This window comes from Alligator sinensis, unplaced genomic scaffold (genome assembly GCF_000455745.1).
Source record: "Alligator sinensis unplaced genomic scaffold, ASM45574v1 scaffold20_2, whole genome shotgun sequence".
NCBI lineage: Eukaryota > Metazoa > Chordata > Crocodylia > Alligatoridae > Alligator > Alligator sinensis.
In genome coordinates this window covers 1,748,462-1,773,144 of record NW_005842012.1, presented here as the reverse complement: position 1 = coordinate 1,773,144, position 24,683 = coordinate 1,748,462, and the positions used below count along the sequence as shown (strand labels likewise).

Below are 24,683 nucleotides of genomic sequence, written 5' to 3'. Positions count from 1 at the left end.
GCGCCCCCCCGCCCACCAACAAGCCACTGGGCTCCACCTGTCCCATGACCTGGACCGGCTGGGTCCTCATTCACCGTGAATGGGGGGGCCCTGGCTGGGCCGGGTCATGGGACAATCCCCACAGTGCAGGAGAGAGCGAGCAGGGGTCTCCCCTGCCCCTGCCCCATTCCCTCCTCCACTGTGGCAATCTCAATCTCCCCCCCGCCCACAAGCCCAGTCAGAAGCCCAGGCCAGGTGGCGGTGGCACTGGGAGGGGCTACAGGCTGGGCTGTAGCCCCCCCAAATCCCTCCCAGTCCAGCCCGGCCCAACATGCCCACCAAGAACAGCCTGGCGCTGCCCCAACCCCAGCAGCCCACAGCCTGCCTTGACCCACGTGTTGATCTCGGGGCACGCGCCCCCCATGCCCTCCTGGGAGTGTGCATAGCGGCGGAGCTGGAGGGGGTGACAAGTGGGGGACAGTGGGGCTTGCACACGGTGGCCACAGCCGCTGCCCCACTTGGCCACATGCCATGCTGCTTTGCCATGGTGAATCACGGCTCTGTGGGCTGCTGACTGGCTTCATGCCTGGCCAATTGTGCGCACAACCCACCACCCCCTGCTCTGCTGCGGGAGTAGCAGCCAACCTGTAGAGTGAGTTGGAGTGGGGGGCGGGAAGGTGCCGCAGTGTGCTGTGTGGGACCAGCAGCACCCGGTGCATCCTTCCCCCGGGTAAGAGGTGAATGTACTAGGGTAGATGTCACCGCCACACCCCAGGGCGCACACTGTTCTCACCCACCTGTGCGTACCCCTTACAACCTTTCTAAGTATCCCTGGAGGTATGTATGCCCTTGGTTGACAACCCCTGAACTAGCAGATCACATGCTGGCTACAGTCCCTGTTGAATCAACAAATAGCTGGTAATGTCCCTCTGTTATTCTCTTAATTGGGTGATAAACACTATTATTAATTCCCTGCTGGGCTAATCAGAGCTCCTACCTGAGCCTGGCCACACCCCACTCAGCTCCATGCTGTGGAAGGAAGGAAGGAAGGGCTGCTCTAGCGCCCCCCAGCTTCTAGTCTGAGCCACTGCAGGCATTTGCCTGCATTTCTGGGATGTTCGTCTGGTTACAAAACTCATTTTGCCTAGCCAGGTTAGACTAACCTGCAAATACTGAATGAATTCAGGCTCAGGCTTTCTGAATGTCTGTCCCTAGGCTAGGGGGATGGTGAAGCACTGAAGCAGGTTACCTAGAGAGGTGGTGGAATCTCTATCTTTGGAGGTTTTTTAAGCCCAGCTCAACAAAGCCCTGACTAGAACGATCTAGTTGGGGATGATCCTGCTTGGAGCAGGGGGTTGGACTAGATGACCTGCTGAGGTCCCTTCCAAATCTAATTTTCTATGATTCTAAGTTCAAAAACCTGGGACAATGAACTGTAAGTCAGAAATAAATAAAGAGGGTCAAAGCTCCTTCAATTTTAAGACTAGTCAGTTTCACTTTTATCATGGAACTTCAGCAAACTAAGACTCATAAAGGAAAATCTGTAGGTGCTGGTAGATGTTACTTTTATGGCGCGATTAGCGTGTTAATTGCACCATAAAGTTGCAACATTTCACACTTTCAGCCATATTTTGTGGCTAATTTCCCACTTTATGGCACCATCGTTGCTCCCGATATGACATACAGCATTTTTGTGGTTCATTTTTATGGTGCCTTAAATTGAAAGTGTTGCGTGTCCCAGACCCAGGGCTGTCCTGTCCTGGTACTGTCAATCAGCTCATTATCAGAACTGGCCCAATTCAGCTCTGAAATGGGTCCAGCATGCATGCAGCATTACCCGGCACAGGTGGGGGACAGTGCGAGGCAGGGTATTAAAAAATTCTGCAGCACGGCTAATCAGCTCCCCCATCATGCCTAATGCATTTGCAGCCTTGTCCAGGGAGCTCAGGGCAAGGTTGCAAACTTGAAGCAATGGAGGACCCTTGCAATTGGGATTGGTCAGGAGACATCCCTTCAGTCCCCCATCTGATTCCCTATCAGCTAGGTCTCTGGATGTGGCACAGACCAACCCCTAGACATGAAGCAGTCCTGGGTCTAAAAATTTCACGCTCAGCATTGCTGGGCTGCATGTACAGCGCTGAAAAGCTTGGAACAGGGGAACCCAACATCAGGAAGAACCCCACCCTGATCTCAGGTTTGCAGTGCATTGGGACTTTTACACACTACACATGCAGTTTTTAGACCTAGGGCTACCCTATGCCCAATCCTGCATTGTGTCCCAGACCCCAAAACTGCCCATTCCCCATCTCAATCCTCATCTGGGAGATACCTGCCAGATCTGTGGGATTGAACCGGGGGCAGCCTCGGGTCCGAGTTTGGCCCCAGAACTTGTATAATTGGGATGTGAAGGATTTTACGCCCCTTCCCAAACATCGTAGGTCCTGCCATGCATGTGCAATATGAAAGGATATGAGATGTTTAGGATGGGGCAAACAATTCCTCAGGTCCAAATAATGCCATTATTTTAACATCTGCCTGGGGGCAGTGTTATCACTTACTTGGAAGTTTAGCAATGAGCAGTTATGTCCCACTGGTCTCCACTGCTGCATAATACTTCCTAGTTATAAGACCTGTTTATTATTATTTTAAGAGAGATGTCTTAGCAAGAGGCAAACATGTTTAGTAAAACTTAAGTAAACTTTTAGTAAAACGATATACTTTTCTTGCATAACACACAGGAATTACAAGAACCAGAAGTTAAGTCAATTTTTCTGCAAGACAGCTTTAATTTTAAGAGTTATAGCTAAAGTTAAATCTGTTTTCTAATGTAAATACTAATTCCCCTGTAATTCCAGCCTTGTAATGCAAAGTAATCATTAACATAAACCAACGTACCCCATCAATTGCATGGGTTTCTCTGGTCTTGGAGAGTGTGTTTCAAATGGTAACAGATTGTATACCTACATTTACTGTAGCTTTGTCAAATTCAGCTTCTGAAGAGGTAGGTGACAAGGGACTTATGGGACTGAGAGAAGGGGAACTGTCCACACTAGAAATGTAGTCTGGGTCAGGAACGTACAAAATCTATAAAGAAATTAAAGAAAGATATGGTGGTTAACAGTTAAATTAGCTGTTTCAGTTACACAGTTTTTCCTTAATTGATTTACAGTATTACATGAATTAACTTCTTCTCCAGTTAAGCTATGCTTTTGTATTTTTTCCCCATAATATAAGTCAGTTGTAATTTCCTAGTGCTGTTGTAGTCTCTCTAGCAAAGCAAACAATATTAATGGAAATTCCTTTATGACTGATGCACATAGTATAATAATATTTGAAAAAACAATACACTTTACAAAAATATTTCCATTGTTTTGGTACACAATAAAACATGCAACACAAAATATGTTTTATCATAGGCTCAAAGACATTGTTCTAGTATATATCACTTGTCATCAGTTCATTTAAAAGTTTGAAAAGCTACGTTACGGTAATAAAGACTATGGGTAGTAATGGAGAAGAATAGAAAACTCAGCTAGTCAAAGAACCAGATAAAGATAGCTACTCGCAGTATGTCAGAAGTACTAATTCACACTTGTCCATTGCTATAAAGATTAGTTTAAATACCTGCAATAAAAGTGAAGTACTTCTTTGAACTTTCCACAGAAAGGAGTACCATTAGTCAATTACTTAGACAAAAGGCAGGGCAGAGTCACTCCAAGGCATTGCTAGGAAACACATTCAGTCCATTCACTCTTAAGTTACTTGTTTTATATCTCCAAATTCAGCTTTTTTTTTTTTTTTTTTTTTACTTCACTGTACATATTTACCTGGAGAGACAATCTTAGGACTCATATGAAAATGTATTTGAGTTTTCACTTACCTGGAGTTTAACAATAAAAACAGGTAAGTGAAATGAGAGCATCCCCCTCTCTTGGCAAAAGCATGCATGGTGTTGCATGGACAGCAATTGGAATTCTATTAGCATAAGCAATATGTACATGTAAATATAGTAGCTGACCTGCCTCTTGTTTTTATATTATTTTGTATAGATTTTAGCTGCTGTCTTTTTGTTAAAGTTGGCAAGATTTCAGAATGAATACAAACTGTTAACCAAACCATTAGAAAGAAAACAAAAGCTATGACACACTGAAATATCTTTGTAGTAAAGCAATACCTTAAGCTATTAATTTTTTAGCTGGGTGAAGCTCTACACAAGCAATCTAAAGAGACAAAGATGTTAATATGCATGATTTACTCATACTGAAGAAACAGTACCTGTCCAGGAACAACAGATCTCGCAAAAAGTTTGTTTAATTGAACCAATTCATTGGGTGTTGTATCAAATTTCAAGGCAATGCTGTTCAAAGTATCTCTTGATTCCACCTGTATTCATTGAAACAAAGAAATAAAATGTTAATCAGTTTCCTTTATAATACTCTATATGTTCAAACTTCAAGTGATAAGGGTTTAAATCTTAATACAGAGTACATAGGCTACTGCTACCTTCTCTCTTTGCTCCCAAAGGGGTTGCATGTATGTTGGGCTGAAGGTTCAGACAACAGCCCCAAGATCAATGGAATTCAACAAGAAATGCCCAGAATGCATTTCAACTGGTGTCACAGAGCAACCAATGATACTACCTCCTCTACTACAATTCCTTAACCATTAATAGCAGACCTCATTTCTTGTAAAACACAGTACATGGCACTGATGCTCTCTTCCTTCCCATTTCAAAAGGAAATAATACTTAGGTAATGAGCTCCTAACTTAGAAAAAATGTGACCAAAAACAGATCAGCATGGCTACAACTGGGCACAAAAGGAGCAGACAACCTAAGCTGATGTCTCCAACATATTCACAGATAGGAGAAAAGGGAAGGCACACCTAAGAATCATTTATAAAGAATACCTCTTAATCTATTGTCACATGTTGAAAACTATACATGATGTAGTGTCTTATTATGATAGGCAGACATAAAATGAAAAGTGTACCTGTAAGTCTGTTACCCTGCAATACTACCCACAATGTAGGGTACAAGGAGGGAAAACAATTATCTCCATCAGATAAACTAAATTTATAAGCCCATTTGACCTTTATTGCCAGACAGAGGCAAATCTCCTACTGAACTGAGTGAGAGCTTCAAGGGATGGATCAAAAATAAGAGTTGATGAAATCTTATATATGGACTAAAAATAAAAAGAAGTCGACGAACTCTAACTCCTCTTTCTAGATAAGAATTTTAATCATCAAGGTTCTCATTTCTGCCTCCCCTTTCTTGTCCTCTTTACTAGAATGTGGGGTCTTGAGAGTAGTAACCCCTCAAACAGATACCCTCAACTCATCACTGAGGGGAAGTCCATGTATGCTAAGTGCTCACACATTTCCATTTTAGGAAAACAAAATAGGATGTTGACCAATTCATTTAATAAAAATCTACAGGCAGCTCCAATGACAGTCTTCTTGCATATGATTTCAGAAAGTTGACTACTCCAACCATTTAAGAGTAGATCCATCAATATTACTTCAATATTTCAGACTGTTCGCTCCCTCTGGTGGACCATATAGAGGGCAGTCGGTTAGTATATGTTGGGCTATCTGATCTCCTTTGCCACGTGGGCACAATGGTGAGTTTGTAAGGCCCAGTTTATGTTTGATTTTATTGAAGGCACCATAGCCTGACTGCAGTCGATCCAATGGCAGCAACATTAACAGAGGGGCACTTATGAAGCATTATCATTTTTGTCCAACTGTTTCCTTTTTCTAGAGAGGATGTTTTATGACTTGTACCCTCTTTGTCAGCTGCATCAGATTTTGAGTTACAAGTCATTGCCTTAGCTTAGTTCCATCATTTCTCAGTATTTAAACCTGGTACTGTTTAATAATGTCATCCCTTTCTGAATTTTATCTAAAAAATGAAGAAGCCTACTGGAATCAATGTTTCAAATAAAATAAAGGGGTGAAGAAAATTTGAGAGTTGTTTCACATTCTGTGAGCTTTGAAGAATTCTTATACTTCATAAATTTGTTTGTTCCCTTAATACAAGTATATCTTAACACTGCTAGAAGTTAACTGGACACTTGGAAAATGCATTGCTTTAGTCTGTTTTTCCATTACTTTCAAGATGAACATTTGTAATTTCCAAATCACAAGAATTTGAGCTTTTACAAGAAATAAGCTTTTACAAGAATACAGATATTCAACACAGAACTGGAGAGGACCCAAAATTACATCTTCGTTAACATATTATATATAGACTATATAATAAAGATAAATTTTACTCATCATTTAATCAGCAGGTGTTTTGCCTAAATAGTGTGGAAGAACGAATGGCTTGTGTACCCATTCCACAACACTTATGTGGCACAAAACGCTAATTTAACATCCTTAGCACGCATATCAATGTCAAATACTTCTTCTAAAAAGAAACAATCTGGAATCAAAGTATTTCTTACATATGCCATACTTGTTGATGCTAAATACATTACAGCAGAGCAAAAATGGCTGTTTGTTCCTTTTGTCCTATATTCAGCCTTGCTGAAAAAGCTCTAAAGCTGATACCTGTCCCAGCAGTACAAACCAATTCTTATAACATAAGCAAGCTGAATTTTAATAGTTTGTTATGGTTTTCCAATAGAAGTCACGTGGCCAAAACCAAGTCCTTTTTTTCCTGAGGGTGCTTAGCAAGTTTATGCATGGGATTATAGAAATGTGGCTGCTTGAAGCAGCAGGGAACTAGACTCAGTGACCATGAAAGAACTGACAATGTTAGTAAAGGCTGTCTTTCTTGTTAGCTCAATATTTCTTAGGAAAAAAAACTTTACTATGCACATTTGAACAACAGGGTTATTCTGTGAGAGCAAAGGAAATTGAGTGAGGGACCATCTAGATTTCCACTTGATGTGACAAAGCAAGCTGTATTCTTAACTTTTAAGAATGTATTCATTTATGGAAAGGAATGGGAAGCAGATAGCTTATTTAATACAAGGATGGCAGATATCTTGATTGATTAAATGCTGTGATATAATGAAGTTTGGCATTTGTCACAACTATAAATCTATAAATCTAGGCTTTCGTAACTAATGTTCATCCATTTGCAACAATGAAAAGTAAAAGACGACTACTCTGTTTCTATAAGACAACATTGGTTTTTTATAATGAAAGGGAAGGTGACAGAAGGGGAATATTAAGATTTAAAAAACTATAAGCTTTTGTAAAAACAATGCCAAAATTAGAGAAAAACCTGCTGTGTTGTAATCATATGCAAGCTTATTGTAAGCTTTATTCAAACTTTACAAACAGCTAGCAAATACAATTCTGATTGAATGCAGAGATGTGGGGTGAAAAATTTTCTGCGGAAAATTTTCCAGTGCTTTATTTTTCTGTAGGAAATTTTCCATTTCTAAAAATTCATTGTTTCATAAAATTCATTAGTAACAATGAATGGATGCCAATACAATATTAGACAACCTTGGCAGTTTCAAAGTTGTAATTAATGTTTTTCAGGTGATTATCCCTAGGAAGTGTATGAGAGAGCACATATACGTTTTATTGATTTGTAAACAGGAGGGTAAATACACTCATATAATAATCCAAACAAAAAATCAAGTTATGAATTCACCTAATTGGCTGTTCAGGTCAAATCAAAAACCAAATGAAGGCACTGCTAAGCTTCTTTCTATTTCTCAAAATCTCTTGCTTCTGGAGAATCAGTCAGAAACACAATTAGTGAAGAAGATGCAGTGTGATGATATGTTGTCCTCGCCCATAGACTCATTGGTAAAACCATCCTTTAGTAAAAGAGAATGTGGTTCAAGTAGTTCTGAAATCACACTTGCCTCAATCTGATTCTGAAATGGAACGACTAAGTGGTGCAAGTGATTCTACAGATAGTGACAGTGAAACTGGAGGTGCCGCAATAACTTCGGTGGAAGAGAGTTAAACTCTGTTGAATTAGATGAGTGGACAACCATGGCATATCATGCACAGTTCTTCGGGTGTGCTACAATTAGCATGTCAACAGTTTTCAGTGCCAGCATTTTTTTCCTTAAATTTAAACAAACAATGTAAGGGAAGTACATGCTATTGTGTATTGTCTTTACTTTTTTTCAAGTATTCCAATAAAAATAATTTGTTTCCACATAAAGCTTTGAATTTGCTTGAATATAACAATATTTAAACCACATTAAGTGTGCCGTGTTTAATTTTTTTCCTAATCACATATTTCAATTCAAATACTTGTGGCTACTGGGACATAAAATTAACATGGGGTACTTTTTTTAGTTTTGTTTACTAATTATAAGTCAAATAAACATGCTAAATCAGATCACGCTCCATTTAGGGCATTGGAAAAAATTTCAGAAAATATTCCAACTCAAAATCTTCTGGAAAACCAGCATCTCTGATTGAGTGGCTAGGCAAATTTATGTTATAAATATGATCAGGTTAAACAACAGACCTCTAAATGCATACCTCTTAAATATATTAGAAGGGATATGCTGAGCTACATACAAACACTAATCTGACAAAGGGTCTATTCAGAGACTTATTTTCTGTTCATTAACTGTGAATAATTAAGTGTTGGCAGACCACACAAAGACAATGTAGAAATAATGGCAGGATAACTGGAAAAATATGAAGGAGCAGTACACTGGGAATGCAGTAGGGAGAGTCTTTATAGACTAAAATGGTGCAAATAAGTAGTTTGCTTTTCATTCATCTCACACAGTGGACTGACAGGTCAACTTCACCGTAGATTTTTTCCCCCCTTTTTTCTTTTTAATACAATAATGGAATACTCAGCTATACAGAAGAATACAAAGGTTGTCTGATCAACAACAAAACACAACAAAGACACACCTCCCCAAAAAACAAACCAAACCATAAAGTTTCCACAAAACATAACACACCTAAGTAGTTTTTTTTTTGTTTGGGGGAAGTGGGGGTGGGGGTGAGGAGGGAGGGAGGAGAAAGAAATAGCCCAAAATTCTAATCTGGAGTATATTTCAGCATTCTTCTACAGGGTCTAAATAAAAAAAGCACAAACGATTAATGTGAACAAATTGAGGGAGTTTCCAAAAAGTTTTTATTCCTTGATGATTACCATATGCCTCAAGTGATACTGTAAGGAAAGATCCAGGAGCCTTAATGGTTTAGCAGCCAGCACCGGCCCCAGGCGCTCCAGGATGTGTGCTACCCACAGAGTCTGTTCCAGCTAGTCTGGGACCTGCACAGTACACAGAGATGCTGCATGTGGCACAGATCTCAGATGTGTGGTACAGTCTGGGTGGGACAGGTGATGAGTGTAGTGTGGCACCTGCCCTGGGATCTATGCTTCCTGCCCCAGACCCTCTGGGATCTGCACTCTATGTAGGCTACAGCATAGAGCGAAGTGACCTAAGTATGTGCCACAGGTGCTGGATCTGCAAGGTGGGGGACAGAGGAGGGTTTGGGATCTTTGGGCCCATTGGCCCAACCCAGCCTGTGAACTGGCTCTGCAGGGCCATATGAGTTTGGTCCCTCTGATCTAAATAGTAATACATCACTTAATTGGGGATCCCAAACTAAGAAAATCTATCCAATGCACTGCACTCATGGATAGCTACACTTTCTTTTTGATTTTTGCTTAGGATTTTTGGAATATGTGGCTACTGCTAAAATGAGTAATTATGGTAAAAGCATAAATGCTAAATTATAGAACAAGATTCTGAAAAGCTACCTTTGGGAGCAGTAAGGAAAAATTTAAAGGCAACTTGTTGCAATAGAAGAAAAAAAAAAACAAAAACAGATGCTATTAATAGTTCAGAAAAACAAGGGCAAGTAGTACTGCAGCACAGACTGAGGTAAACTTCTGAGCAGTGTACACTTCAGCTTGGATACAGGAAGCTACTCAGAAGAGATTCAGTGGTGATGCAGTTACTCAAATCCTTAACAGATTGGTGATAAAATAAACTTGAGTGCTACAACTGCTAGATGGGATAGTTACCACTGTAAAACCTTTTTTTCATGGAGCCAAGGTGTTTACCAATGCAGTCACTCTCAACGAGGGTGCCACAGCACTCTGGGGCGCCGTGAGACCTTTTCCAAGGGTGCCATGGAGTGCCACAAAGTGTTAGCACTGTTAGATGTGCAAACATGCAATTGACAACTTAGAGATTTCAAATACGAATACACAGCGTTAAAAACATTTTGACCCGAGTTATCTGCAACAGAAAAACTGCTCCATTATTTTTTGGTAATCAAAAAATGAGTGAAAACTTAGAGCTGGTATCTTCCAAGAGGTGCCTTCAGCCTAAAAGGTTGAGAATCATTGTGCTAGAATCTTCCTTATGCTAATTTATTCTCCCCTCCTGCAGAAAACACAAATTGCCTTCTAGGTTTTTTAAAGCTGTACTGTAGCTAGGCTTGGCAGAAATCAATTTTATTTTAATTTCCACAGTTAAAAAATCAATGTTTATTTTTAAGCACTACTTTTGATTCTTATTGATTTACACTTTAAGGTTCGCATGAAATTAGTGGTGGTTTTCGATTTTTATCAATTTAACACGCGCGTGCACATGCGTGTATAGCGGCCGTGCTGGTAAGGCTGCGCCAGAAGTGGGGATTGGATAAGTAGGGCTCACAGAACCTGGGAGCTTAGCCGGGAGTTTAGCCCCTGCCCTTATCATGCAGTGGAGGGGCTAGACTCTGCGGGAATTTGGCCTGTGCCCCAATCACACAGGGGCCAAACTCCCGTGGAGCCTACTCTGCCCCACCTCTGGGTGATGGGCCAAACTCCCATGGAGACCAGACTGGGCTCCTCAGGAGTTTGGCCCCTGCCCTGGCTGAGACCTGGGCAGAGCAAGCAGCTGACATGGTAAAGGGTGGGTGGATGAGCACGTGCACTGTCCCAGATTTCCTTACCTCTGTCCTGGATTTTTTTTGTATGTTTTTTACATCTCCTTTACGCAAATTTGATGATTACCATTCCTGGTCTGTTAGGGTCAGGTGAAATATATGGCTATCAATAAAAATCAAATTCTGCCAAGCCTAATTATAGCATGTGGAGCATCTTTAGTGAACATCTTAAGTGAATGTTTTAAAAAAATCCTGATTAAATCAGAAAATACACAGGTATCAGAAATGATTGAATTGTCGCTCGGTTATATCATATTTATATGCCAAGAGAGAAGAGAAATGGAGAGCTATTACCATTTCCATATTTAGTAAATTCTGGGCTGTCTAAATGTATCTGTAAATTGGTTTGCAATCATTTTTTGTGTTAACATTTGGAAACTTCTAAACTTACGGAAAGACTGTACCTCTTAATACTGAAATATTATCTAGTAATATATATATACACAAGCGTCAATGCACCATTCTCAAGCATAATTTGTAATTGTTATTGTGAAACCAAATATCAACAAGGAACTTAACCAGGCCAGGCATTTACTGTTCATTATAGGGAGATTAATAACATTAATCGACACATTAGAAAATCAAGTATTATTTGTATTTATAGCTTTAGAAACTTTATATAACACCAAAATTAAGACACACAAGAGAACTCAGTTTTCACTGCTAAAATTGGAAAACTGTGCACCATTAGTCACCATAAATCAGAAGCAAAATCTAATATACCTTCTTTAAAATTGTAGGATCTTTGATCATATATATATATTCCCAGGTGGCTGTCCAGCTTGACCAAAAGACATTCATTTTCACCTGGGAGAGTTTCTGCTCTCCCAGGAGAAACTGTGAGTGTACAGATGTTCAGGTTCTCTCTCTCAGGCCACTCAGAGAAAAAATAATCTGGGAACAACCAGTTAAATCACTCTTAGGGGACCTCTTCCTGGAAGAGCAAATGTCTGTACATGCTGTGGATTCTCTCAGAAGAGAACACAATCCTCTAGTATTCCCCTGCTTCCCCCAGCCCAGGGAGACAGTGTGTCACTGGCTGGACTCTGCTGGTCCAGCAGGGAGCAAAACAATTCGTAATCCCCCAAATGTATGCTTTTACAGAATAACCTCATTTGAGCAACGACTACATATTCCAAAACCTCCTTCAAAATCCCCACACTGTTCTTCAAGCCAACACAAACTGACCATGGGCAGTCTACATCAGCCAATCAAGGCTGCCCTAAGCACTGCTGCCATTTGCTGCCAGAGGCTGCAGAGCATGCAGAGATGTGTGCACAGGGGGCCCTCACATCTGCACAGTGTCAGCACTGCAAGCTTTCCACTCTTCAGCACCTTTGCATTCAAAGGTATGTACACATGGCTCTGGGTAAGATTCTCTACCAGAACAAATCCAGAAGAATTTTCTGAGATTATTTGAATGTGAGACATACAATAGGTGCACTATGCACACAACAGTGCTATTTAAAAAAAATTTTTTTTTGCATATAACCCACACCTTTCCCCCCAGAACCAACTGGGGAAAACTTGGGTGTCCATTATATGAATGGAAAAGGACTCACCACAAGTCCAAAGAGGTGGCAGTATTAACTGCTGCTGCCCTGGAAGTTACAGCACTTCACTCTGCTACTGTTCTGTCCATCCCTCTCCTCCCCATACCACCAAATTTCTAGACCTGTGTGGAGTGGCCTCCCCAGCTGCTTTTTGGATTGGGACAGCATGTAAAGTTGTCTGGTGGCTGAACCTGGCACATCAGGTACAACCCAGCACAACCCCAGACCTGGCACCTGGCTCCAGAGCCAGTGTGCAGGGCCAGGCTCTTCATGCAGCCCCAGAATTTGTTCCCCTGCCCCACTGCACTGCACTCAGCTCCAGCATGTAGCCCCCAGGCCTGGAGGCCCCAGACTTACTTGTCCAAGATAAGACTTGTTTTTTTCCCCTTCTTGGATCTTCCAAAATAGTGTGCATATTTGGGGACATGTTATATGTGAGAAAATGTGGTAGGCTGCAAGGCCCTAAGATTTGAATGCATGTATTCAACTTGAGAGCCTGCAGTACTGTGAGTGCATATACAAAGATTTTACCAAATGAAACTACTGCATGACTAGGCAAAATACTGAACTCCCAAAACAAATCAACTGACGTAGGGCTGAAGGTACCAACTAGTAAGTAAAATGTTTAGCAAAAACACAAAAATCCACACGTTTCAAAACTTAAAACACTTCCTTACAAGCTGAAACACTTTATAAAACCATGTACTTGCTTTGCACAAAATTTTCCACAGGATACATCCACCTAATAAAAGTAAAGCCAGAAAAGCTAAGCACAAGATCCTCTCTCATAATTAAAGTACGTGTCCTCTTTTGCCAAAATATGCATCTTCACATAAACTTGAAAGGTTTCATTAATTGTAAACTTCAGGTATTCAGTTGACCTTTTTGTATAAGTTTCATCTGATAATCTTATCCAGCTGTTTCAACCAAAAGAATGCATTTCCATCACACTTAGCCAGAGTAATAGATGCTTTCTAATTTCTTGAAAGATATTCTTAAAGTTACAGCAGTAATGGACCCTGGACTTCAGAAAAGCAGACTGACTCCCTCAGAGAACTGATGGGCAGGATCACCTGGGAGGCCAGTCTGAGGGGGAAAGTCCTGGAGAGCTGGTGGTATTTTGAAGAAACCTTACTGAGGGCACAGGAACAAACCACCCTGCTATGCAGGAAGAACAGTAAGTATGGCAGGTGGCCAGCTTGGCTTAGCAGAGAACTTTCTGATGAGCTTAAACACAAAAAGGAAACTTATAAGTGGAAGTTTGGACAAACAACTAGGGGAAGAGCATAGGAATATTGCTCAGGCATGCAGGGATGAAATCAGGAAGGCCAAAATGCAACTGGAGTTACAGCTAGCAAGAAACATGAAGGGTAACAAGAACCGTTTCTACAAGTATGTCAGCAACAAGAGGAAGGTCAGAGAAAGTGCGGATCACTTACTGAATGGGGAAAGCAACCTAGTGAAAGATGAGGAGGAAAAAGGCTGAAGTACTCAATGCCTTCTTTACCTCGCGGAGACAGTTAGGTCAAGGGATGTGGTCATCATGGGTGACCTAAACTACCTGGACATCTGCTGGGAGGAGCAGTCAGCCAGCTCTGACCCCCTGTAGGTTCCTAGCTGAGATGCAGGACCCCTACCTAACCCAGGAGGTGCACAGTCCCACCAGGGGAAATGCCTTGCTGGACTTGGTCCTGGTCACAGGTGATGACCTGGTGAGGGGACTGCGGGTTCTCGACCATCTGGGCGATAGTGATCATCGCCTACTGGAATTCACTATCCAGCGCAGGATGTCAAAAGCCTGCAGCAAGGCAGCAGCCTTTGACTTCAGGAGGGCCGATTTCAAAAAGTTAAGGAGATTAGTCGGAAAGGCACTGAGGTCCCAGAGGGTAGGGGAGTTGGGAGTCCAAGACGAGTGGTTGTTCCTTAAGGAGACGATCCTCCGAGCCCAAAGGGTGACAGTTTCAACGCGAGTCAAAGGGGACAAGAGTGCTCAAAAGCCCCCATGGCTCACCAAAGACATTCAGGAACATCTGAAAGCTAAAAAGGAGGCATACACCCGATGGAAGGGAGGGGCCATCACCAAGGAGGATTATACCTCCATTGCTCGGGACTGTAGGGGGAGCTGTTAGGAAGGCTAAGGCAGAAACAGAACTAGGACTAGTGACCAGAATAAAAAATAACAAGAAGTCCTTTTTTAAATACATAGGGAGTAAAAAGAAAGCACTGGGTAATGGGGGGTTCCCCTGCAGGACACGCTTGGCAATCTGGTGGTTGCACCAGACGATAAAATTCTTTGCCTCCATTTTTCTGAGCAGGGACCAGGACGTCCCCCCCCACCGGGATTCCGGATGGACTCAGGGCACCGTCAGGCCTAGGGTCAGGGAGGACCTAGTTAGGGAACTTCTGGTGGGGCTGGACATGTTCAAGTCAGCAGGTCCAGATGATCTCCATCCCAGGGTTCTGAGGGAATTGGCAGAGGTCATTGCGGGACCCCTGGTATGGCTTTACGAGCACTCGTGGTGCTCTGGCCAGGTCTGAGAGGACTGGGAAAGGGCCAATGTGGTCCCCATTTTCAAGAAAGGGAGGAAGGAGGACCCGGGTAACTATAGGCCCGTTAGCCTTACCTCAATCCTAGGGAAGCTCTTTGAGAAAATTATCCAGGAACACATCTGCAAAGGACCAGCAGGGGAGATTATGGTCAGGGGCAGCCAGCATGAGTTCATTCAAGGCAGGTCCTGTCAGACCAACCTGGTTGCCTTCTATGACCAGGTCACAAAATCCTTAGACACAGGTGTCATGGTGGACATAGTGTTTCTGGAATTTAGGAAGGCCTTTGACACTGTCTCTCACCCCATTCTCATCAAAAAATTAGGCGACTGTGGAGTTGATGCCTACACAGTCAGATGGGTCGCAAATTGGCTGGAGGGCCGCACCCAGAGAGTGGTGGTGGACAGGTCATTTTCAACCTGGTGGGAGGTGGGCAGTGGGGTCCCCCAGGGCTCGGTCCTCAGGCCTGCACTGTTTAACATCTTCATCAGAGACTTGGACAAGAGGGTGAAAAGCACCTTGTTCAAATTCGCGGATGACACTAAGATGTGGGGAGAGGTGGGCACGCTAGAAGGGAGGGACAGGCTACAACTACATCTGGACAGGTTACAGGGGTGGGTGAATGAGAATAGGATGGGATTCAATACTGACAAGTGCAAGGTACTGCACATGGGGAGAAAGAAACAGCAGCATACCTGCAGGCTGGGGAACTCCCTTCTCATCAGCACAGAGGCAGAAAAGGATCTTGGAGTCATTATTGGTTCCAACATGAACATGGGCCACCAATGTGGGGACGTGGTCAGGAAGGCTAACCGCACCTTGTCATGGAGGTCCAAGGAGGTGATCCTCCCTCTCTATGCAACACTGGTCAGGCTGCAGTCGGAGTACTGCATCCAGTTCTGGGCGCCACACTTTAAGAGAGATGTGGACAGCATTGAGAGGGTCCAGAGGAGGGCCGCTCACATGGTCAGGGGTCAGCAGGGCAGGCCCTACAAGGAGGTGCTACGGGACCTGAACCTGTTCAGCCTCCACAAAAGAAGGCTGAGAGGGGATCTGGTAGCCGTCTATAAACTTACCAGGGGGACCAGCGGGGGACAGGAGAGTCCCTGTTCCCCTGAGCACTACCAGGAGTAACTAGGAATAATGGCCACAAGTTGACTGAGAGTAGGTTCAGGCTAGATATCAGGAAGCACTACTTCAGTCAGGCCGGCTAGGATCTGGAACCAACTTCCAAGGGAAGTGGTGCTCGCTCCTACTGTGGGGGTCTTCAAAAGGAGGCTAGATAGACACCTTGCCAGGGTCATTTGACCCCAGCATTCTTTCCTGCCCACGGCAGGGGGTCAGACTTGATGATCTGCTCAGGTTGCTTCCGACCCTACCAACTATGAAACTATGGAGCTAGGCTGTTCTTAGTGGTTACAGATGACAGAACAAGGAGCAATGATCTCAAGTTGTAGCAATGGAGTTTTAGGTTGCTACATCTTGAGACCATTGCTCCTTGTTCCGTCATCTGTAACCACTAGGAAAAACTGTCTCACTAGGAGAGTGATGGAGCACTGGAATTGGTTACCTAGATAGATGGTAGAATCTTCATCCTTGGAGGTTTTTAAGGCCCACCTCAACAAAGCCCTGGCTGGAATGATCTTTTTGGGGATGATCCTGCTTTGAGCAAGGGGTTGGACTAGATGACCTCTTGAGGTCCTTTCAAACCCTAATTTTCTAAAATTTCTAATTTAAAGATGCATGGGTCTGCTGTTGAAAGAAACTTTCATCTATACAAAGCAGACTAACAGAGTTATCCTAGACTTAGGAAAAGACAACAAACCAAAATAATACTCTTCAATATTTTTTTGAAGCTAAGTTTAGTCATATTAATACAGATAAAAAGAAAGGACTAATGTTATTGTTGTATAAAGCTATGCTTGACCACACTTAAGGTGTCCACTTTATAGCTTATTCTTTACAGACTTTTACAAATTAAAAAAAATCCTTTTATTATACTGTGCAAAGTTTTAAAACAGGTCAGAAGCTACTGTGATAACTTGGACTATATTAACATAAACTTATTAAGTATTATTTATAGTCTTAATTAAACACCCAGTACATAACACAAGATAGATATTTCTCACTTTAGTTTCCCTTAGTAACCAGAAATGTGAAAAGCTGACTGCAGCACGGTTTGAGGGTCATTTCAAGAACATAACAGCCAGAGAAAGGCTCCATTTTCAGATACTGCTAGGAAAACAGAGCTGTACTGTGTTAGATATAGATCAATGGAAATTATCAGAAGAATGATGGAAGGTCATTTACCAAAAGGTATTACAAAAAATAGACTAATACTATTTTGTTACTTTTATTGTATTTAATGATTTAACAATGCTAAAAGCTTTAGAAGTTGTGATTTTATAATTCAGATTATTTACTTCAAGTTACTGAATAATTAGCCTTCAACAGAACTATGCCACTGATTAAAAATCATTTAACTATTAAATTAGCCTCCACAGAAAATCAAAACAAAAAATGTCAGATTACTTTTCAGGATGCTATATATCACTCTTGAAAAAAATCTTAAAATACTATTTAAGCAGTTTCTATGAAGGGAATCAGCTCTTGGAAGTACAGTACAGACTGATGAGAACAAGGTAATGAGCATAACTATTTTGTTTATGTTACAAACTGGAAACTCCTAGACTCACAGCCCATTGCTATGCAGTAACAACAGTTTAATAGCCAGGCAGCAACTTACAGTATATTCAATAGTCCCTTTAGGCTTTTGAAAAGACATTCGTCGCCCATCTTTCTTGTCTGGGGTCTTCTTCTGGCCAGTGTCTGAAAAAAATTGAGGCAAGGCGCGTGTTAAATTCATCTTCCTCTCTCACTCAGTATTGTCACAGGCTGCTGAGTACAGCCCCACGGGCAGACATCTAATTCACCAGTTACATAGCTTGATCCTTGTGACTTGACTGTCTAACAGACAACCAGCTGTCAGAATAGGGACTTGACTCCACTGCTATGCTATAAAGATTTGACCAATATGAACCACTGTGACAACTGGGAATCAATTAAATATACAAGTACCTGCTTACATCCAGGAAGTTATTAATGCAGGGAAGACTAAATGATCAATCGACCCCATTGGGCAAAATTACATCAACTGTACAAGCAATGCTTCTAAAGCTACCGCATTTAATTGGTTTCATATTGCATCAGGTCTGCCTTTGTCTGCAGAAAAGGCTATCTACAGCTTCTAGAGGGCAGATCCAAGTAAAGGGTACAGCTTCCGAGTTGAATGTATTTTATAAGGTATGCGATGTTTGCGAGATACACACACCCTAGAATTCTCTCCCTCATTCATTCGGTACAAAAGAGGACAAGATTAAAAGCACTTCTTCCTTATGGATACGTACTTCATCTTTCTGTCAGATATTCTTAAAGCACTTACAATTCATTTCTTTTGGTGACACCACCCCTTAATACCACCAGTTTCCCTGGGATGCAATCCAAAAAGGAGAACATATTGCAACTGTAATCAAATTTTGCTGATGTAGGTTTATAAAAACAGAAGTTTGATTAATTCACAAACAATGACAACACCACACAAGACATACTGTTGTTTGACAATTACCGAATATTCTACAGAAGTCTTTTCTGAATATAGCATACTGAATATAGGGGTATAATGCACAAAACTATTAAACTTGTTCCTCACTCCTGTACTCTTAAACATTTATTGCATACAGGAAGAGGAAGAGAGACTTCTGTGGCCCCCTCTATACGTGCAGGTAAAGGCGCAATGTGATCTAATGCACGATTCACACAATCGTGCCTCCTGCCACTACCCCTCCCCTGCCTTACCTTTCCCTTCCCTCCTCCCTCCCAAAAATTCTCCCTGCGGTGATCTCCAGGGGTTTCTTGCACACTAAGCCCTAGGCATCACAGCAGCCATGATCCCTAGGGCCTGGAGGTTTCATGCATCCCCAAGCCCTGGGGATCATGGCTACCTCAATCCCTAGTGCATGGGGATTTTACATTCGAGTTAATACACTCTTGCAGTTGGGAGCCCCATCTGCTGATGGGGCTCCCAGCCACAGGGGAGACCCTGGTACACATGCAAATTAAAGCTCATTAACAACCAGTTATACAATTAATACACATTTTTTGACGTCTAACTTTATAGCTGGTTGGTGCTTTTTATTTTATACTATGTACTTTGCACATGTAGTTGGTCTCCCGGAAATTGTACAATTAACCATTTTATTGTGTAATACCTGTAACATGGAGAGGGCCAAATCAGTTTTGCAGATCTAAAAAAAAATAATTAGTCGTCACTGCAGCATGCTCCTAATTGTGCTGATACATTTTTGTTTCCATTATCTTCAATTTACATGCTCAGATATTTCTGAGCTAGAATGAAAATGCACATAAAATCTATATTTCAATGTATTCAAATTGTTTACTGTACATGTTAAAGTTACTTCTATCAGCCATTTTTAGTTTCTTAGAAGCCTACACCAAATCACTTTAATTTCTTTTTATTTTGTAGTCATTAAATTAATCCTTTTCCCTTATACTAAGTCTCCCTTGAAAAACACAGATTAAGGCTATTGGAATAGTTAAATTAAGATTACTTCAGAGTTTACAAAGACTTTAATGCCCAAAAATCTGAGAACTCAGCGCACGTTTTGGAGAACACAAAACACTGCTTCCAGGGTGGGGGAAGGGGGAGGAAATGCTTCCAACAAAAGAAATTAAGTGTTGACATCTATTCCCCTCTGAAGTGCACTCCATAGCATGCATTCCTTTGAGAGAGATATCACACAGAATTCCCACCCCATTAATGTTACTGTGTTTTATTTAAATAGAAGTCTTTGTTTTGTGTAACAACAAAATAATCCCACACAGAAATGGGAAACTATTCCCAGTCTGTTCACTTAAGATCTGACATACAGTTTAGAGATCACTGTATGAAAAACAGTAAATATTTAAGAGTCACTAAAGGAACTCAAAGTAGCAGCTTTAAACTACAGTTAAACCAAAAGTAAATTAATTGTCCAGAAAAGTTCATCGATCAGAACATAGTTTTTGAGCTAGAGCTGTGACACTTTTGCCACAGTTTTGGGAATGTGCTCCTTTCTTGTTCTATATTACTTGATGACAGTGATTCCCAACTGGGATGAGGTAGATAAGTATGCTGCTTGCTACTAAGGTTAACTAGAACCTGGAACACACTCCTGGCAGAGCACCGGTCACCATCCTCGGAGGTGTTCAAGAGGAGGCTGGATAAGCAACTCACTGAGCTATTTTGAGCTCATTAACCTACTGCCTATGGCAGAGGACCGGACTTGATGATCTTGCAGGTCCCTTCCGGTCCATTGATTTTATGATACTCCTCTCGCCCACTGCAGTTTCTGCACCAACAAGGAACATCTACGGTTGCCCCCATCCACCCGCTAGCAGACCCTGCACCATCCACTCTGTGTTTTTCAGCCCAGCTTTCCCTCTAATGGCTTGAATGTTCCTGGGGCTGTTGGGAGGGGTTATGGGGGCAGGTGGCTCTGGAGCTTGGTGTGCAAGTTCTTGGAGAAACAGTTGTAGCAGCGAAGGCAGCACTTGCATCCTCAGGTACAGCCCGGGGGTGGGAAGGATGTCCCTCCTTCTCCTCCACCCCATGTGTTCTGCTGCTTATCTCTCTGCTCCCCCAATCCTCTCAGTGCACCATGTCACATAAGTAGTCTGGCACCTCACCCCTTACAGCTGGGGGTTCCTGGGCTCTGGCTCTTTTGGCTATGGGGCTAAAGTGCTGGAATTCATGGGGGTCACCCTGGGCTAACGAAGAACATGAACTGGCCCACTGGTCCCTAAGCCCCAGTGACCCAGACCTATGTCGGTAGTCCAGGTGCCATACTGAGAGCACACACACAGGGCCAGGCAGAGCCACGAGGAACAGCTCAGAAGGGTGACTACAGTATTACATTTAATATTATAATACAGCAGCACAATGAAGAACATATTAATTAATTATATGTTTATATTATAATATTCATACTGTATTCATATCGTTTCAAATGGGGCACTGCTAAATTCTGAAAGCTTACAAAGGGGTGCCCCGAGTCTGAAAAGGTTGAGAAACACTGCTACATGAGGAAAGGAAATTAAGATTGAAGGAAAAACAAGTGTCCAACACTCTCAGCCTGAGGGTTAAATACTTTGTCTGGTTTCAAAATGTTTTTAAAGCAAACTAGTTCTTCATTGCAACACAACAGGCAGTGCCGCCTGGAATGCTGCTGAGCACCACAACAATGAAGCAACTAACTGCTGAGCATGTTTCCAGTTCAGATCAGTTCCATCTAAGCCTACAGCAGAAAGCAGTGCCCCTTATCTACTGCTACTCCCAGTAGCACAAGACTTAAATGCAAGTTTTCTTTTGAATCAAAGCCAGGTGATGAAGTTAAAAGACTCTTTCAGTTGCAAAGACTTTGACACAGGCAAGTTTGGCAGCCCTGATTTGGCACTAACACCAACATTTTTTCTCCTTCGAACTGTCAGAATGGACAAAGAGCTCAAGCCTCACGTTAAGATCTGGTACCTTTTCAACTGCTACAACGCATGCCGTTCCAACCTCTCTCTCTCCAAATACAAAATTCTGAAGTACTTCCATTTTCACAAGGGAACCTCTTCATGAGTGGCAGTATAAAAGGTACTGCCTGATGAAAGCAAGTTAGTAAAGAAAGGACAAAACAGTAGAGAGAGAAAAGAAGTATTAATTCATCAGCATGAGGAAAAGGGGTGAGCTACCTTCACAGGATGTCTTCTTCAACATCAGGAAGGATGGAGCTACTGCACTTTGCGGACTTCAGGATGTAAACTGAGTCCCCCTTAGACCAGTTTGAAAAACTACCTGTTTCCTAAGAGACATAGGGAGAGCAACTCCAAGCCAAAATGGCCAAAACTTCTAAAGAGAACTTATTACATATAAATGCAGGTGAGGGCTGGGATCCAGCCCAAGCACCTATAAGAAGGGAGAAGGACCAGGCCTGCTTGAAGGCCCTACAAAGCTAACTGGCCTCCCAGGGTTTTTGCTACTGAAGGGCACATTTTGGCAATAACTGAACGAGGGGCAGAAGATTTTTTTTATTTTCCTGTTAGAGTCTTTTTGAACGTTAATTTTGTGCTTGCTGAGAGGAGGGGAAGGAGTTAAGTAAGGTTTTTGGACAAGGGAGGACAGCTGGAGCCTCTCTGTATAAGATGGGGAGAGAGGTATAAGGGGATGTTGGAGGATGAAGGGGGAATCTCGCCTGGGTTTGAAGTGGGATGGTGGAAGTGGGAGCTGGGGGGAAGTTTTCTTCTGTCCTAGATGTGTCAGTTGAGAGGTGTTATTGGGATTGGTGGGAGGGTTTGCTTGTGTAGGGGGTTGGGCAGGGAGGCGGTGGCTGGAGGGAAGGAGGGAAGTTAGAGTTTAAGGATTAGAAAGGGTGGGATATAAACTTCAACCTTTTTAGATGCAAGGCACCCTTTGATAGCCTTGAAGCACCCCTCGACAGAGTCAAGCACCCTTTAGAAAATATCAGCACTTAGGTTTTCACTTTATTTTTTTTAAGTGTAGAAAAATAAGACTCCCTATGCCTGAAGAAGGGTGACTGTGCCCAAAAGCTTGCCAAGAACTTTTCTCCCAGCTACTCAGCTGGTCTAATAAAAGATATCATATCTACTCAAAGAACATTGCCTGAAAAAATAATAGAGCAATTCTTAGGTTGCAAAGAACTCAAAAACATCTCACCAGTTCGGAATTTTTTTTTTTTTTTTTTTTTTTAACATTGTGAACTCCTATGTGAACATTCTGGGTTTAATTTGTGGATTACGTCTTCACGCCTAACAGTGCTAACTTGTATGACACTATGCAGCACCCATGAAAGGATTTCAAAGCACCCTGGTTGAGAATCATTGGTTACATACATACATACAAGACTAAAGTTAGCAGCCATCATGCAAATACAAGAACAAACTGTGGACAAAGGTTTTCTAATATTGAACACACATTTCAGCTATTGAGCTGTTTTACAGTTTGCCTGTTCCAACTTTAAGCAAAGGCGTGACATTTTTTTTTAAATTTAGTTTTCCATTTAAATATTGCTGGTGCCCTTAGATGAGAAGAGGAAACAAAGTGGCAGGCAAACAAATGCTCTGCATACCTCCCCAGAGCACTAGAAAGCCATGGAACCCAACACTTAAATCCTTCACTCCAGCCAAGAGATATTTATTTATTATTATTATTATTTAAAGGGGGAGAAAAATATGGCTTTCAGTCATTTTTGTTCTTCTTGTATTCCTTTAGCTATTTGAGAACTAAAACAGCCTTTAGCAACAGGAAGGTAAGGTAACCTTGGCACAAGTGAGATTCAATCACACTGCCTTTTGATGAATGGTTTTCTGAGGGAGCCCACTTTTTCACTTATTAATCCCAATGAATTACCCAATATACTTAACTAATCAGTTTGGGGTTTGAATTAGTAGAAACTGATGTTATTCTTAGCATGCAGGTAGACAAAGGACAAGAAGCTTTGGTTCATGCTGTACTGTGACTTCAAGATATCAACAGAACTACAGTTTTACCTAGAAAATTTACTTAAGGAGAAAGATAGGGAGAGACCTCCCAACAGGAATGGGCCCACTTAACGCTCTGTTTTGAAATACTGAAATGATTAAGTACAGAGTCAGACATGTGTTCAAATATTTCAACTGTAATCTAGATACTCGGTTTAGAAGAATAAAGCTGGAAAAATATTAAGTTGTTCTAAAGGACATTGAGTCAATATTTATTCAGGAAGTCAGACCAGTGCATATAAAAGCAAAAGATTAGATTACTGTAGCATAAAGAAAAGCTGCTACGTTCAGTCATACAAAAGACCAACGACCAGGAACAATCATATTTCAGAACACAAAACCAGACAAAGGAAGCTTAGCTTGCGTTGTGTTGGAGGCCTAGTTATATAAGGCCCTCTGACCTTAAAATATGTTCCAGCAAATGGGAACCTTCTGCTGAAGACTGAATACTGTGGAAGCTGCATTGCCCCCTTCCCTCTCCCAAATACATTTATAAGCCTGTCCTCCTGCATGCCTGTGTCAAGGTCCTGTACCAACCCACTACCTAGCCGACAGAATCTTCTTCCCACGGCGTTGCTAGTTTCGGTGTGGACAGCTGACACCATTTTCCATCACACTGTTTTCTAAGTACTGAGAAGACTAGGATAACCTGGATTGCAGACTTTCTGCTTTCTGTCTTTTTTACCACACCATTCAGAAATAGCAGATCAGGATCACGCAGCTTTCAGTGCCGAGATCACGAAACAGAAGAGAAGAGTTCACTGATGTTTTTGCAAATACAGCTTGGAAGTCATGAACAGGGATCCTGTTTTTTTCTGAAAAAAATAAAATAAAAAAATCCACACTTTTCAGTTAAAAAAAAAAAAAAAAAGTAACCCAAGATCCACATTTTTCCGTTATTAAAATGAAACACCAATAATACATAGATATATATAAAGTGGTGTTTCATTTTGATCACAGAAAAGTGTGGATTTTGGGTTACTTTTTTTAACTGAAGAATTGGGGATTTTTTTTAATTTTTTTTTTTAAATCAGAGAAAACCAGGATCTCTGGTCACGAGAAGGCCTGATTCTAAGACTCCCTTCAGGCAAAGCCAACTTTTATGACAAT

General features: G+C 41.8%; 1 protein-coding gene across 7 annotated transcripts in view; it reads right to left on the bottom strand.

The window, feature by feature from the left end:
* OXR1 (oxidation resistance 1) overlaps positions 1-24,683 on the bottom strand; it is a 461,315-nt gene that overhangs the window by 100,031 nt on the left and 336,601 nt on the right. For all 7 annotated transcript variants that reach the window (XM_014519136.2, XM_014519135.1, XM_006021932.3 and 4 more), the window contains 3 exons: positions 17,719-17,801; positions 4,255-4,362; positions 2,944-3,063 (listed from right to left, as the gene is read on the bottom strand). In XM_014519136.2, the coding sequence (XP_014374622.1) occupies positions 2,944-3,063; positions 4,255-4,362; positions 17,719-17,801 (311 nt within the window). The remainder of the gene's footprint in view (positions 1-2,943; positions 3,064-4,254; positions 4,363-17,718; positions 17,802-24,683) is intronic.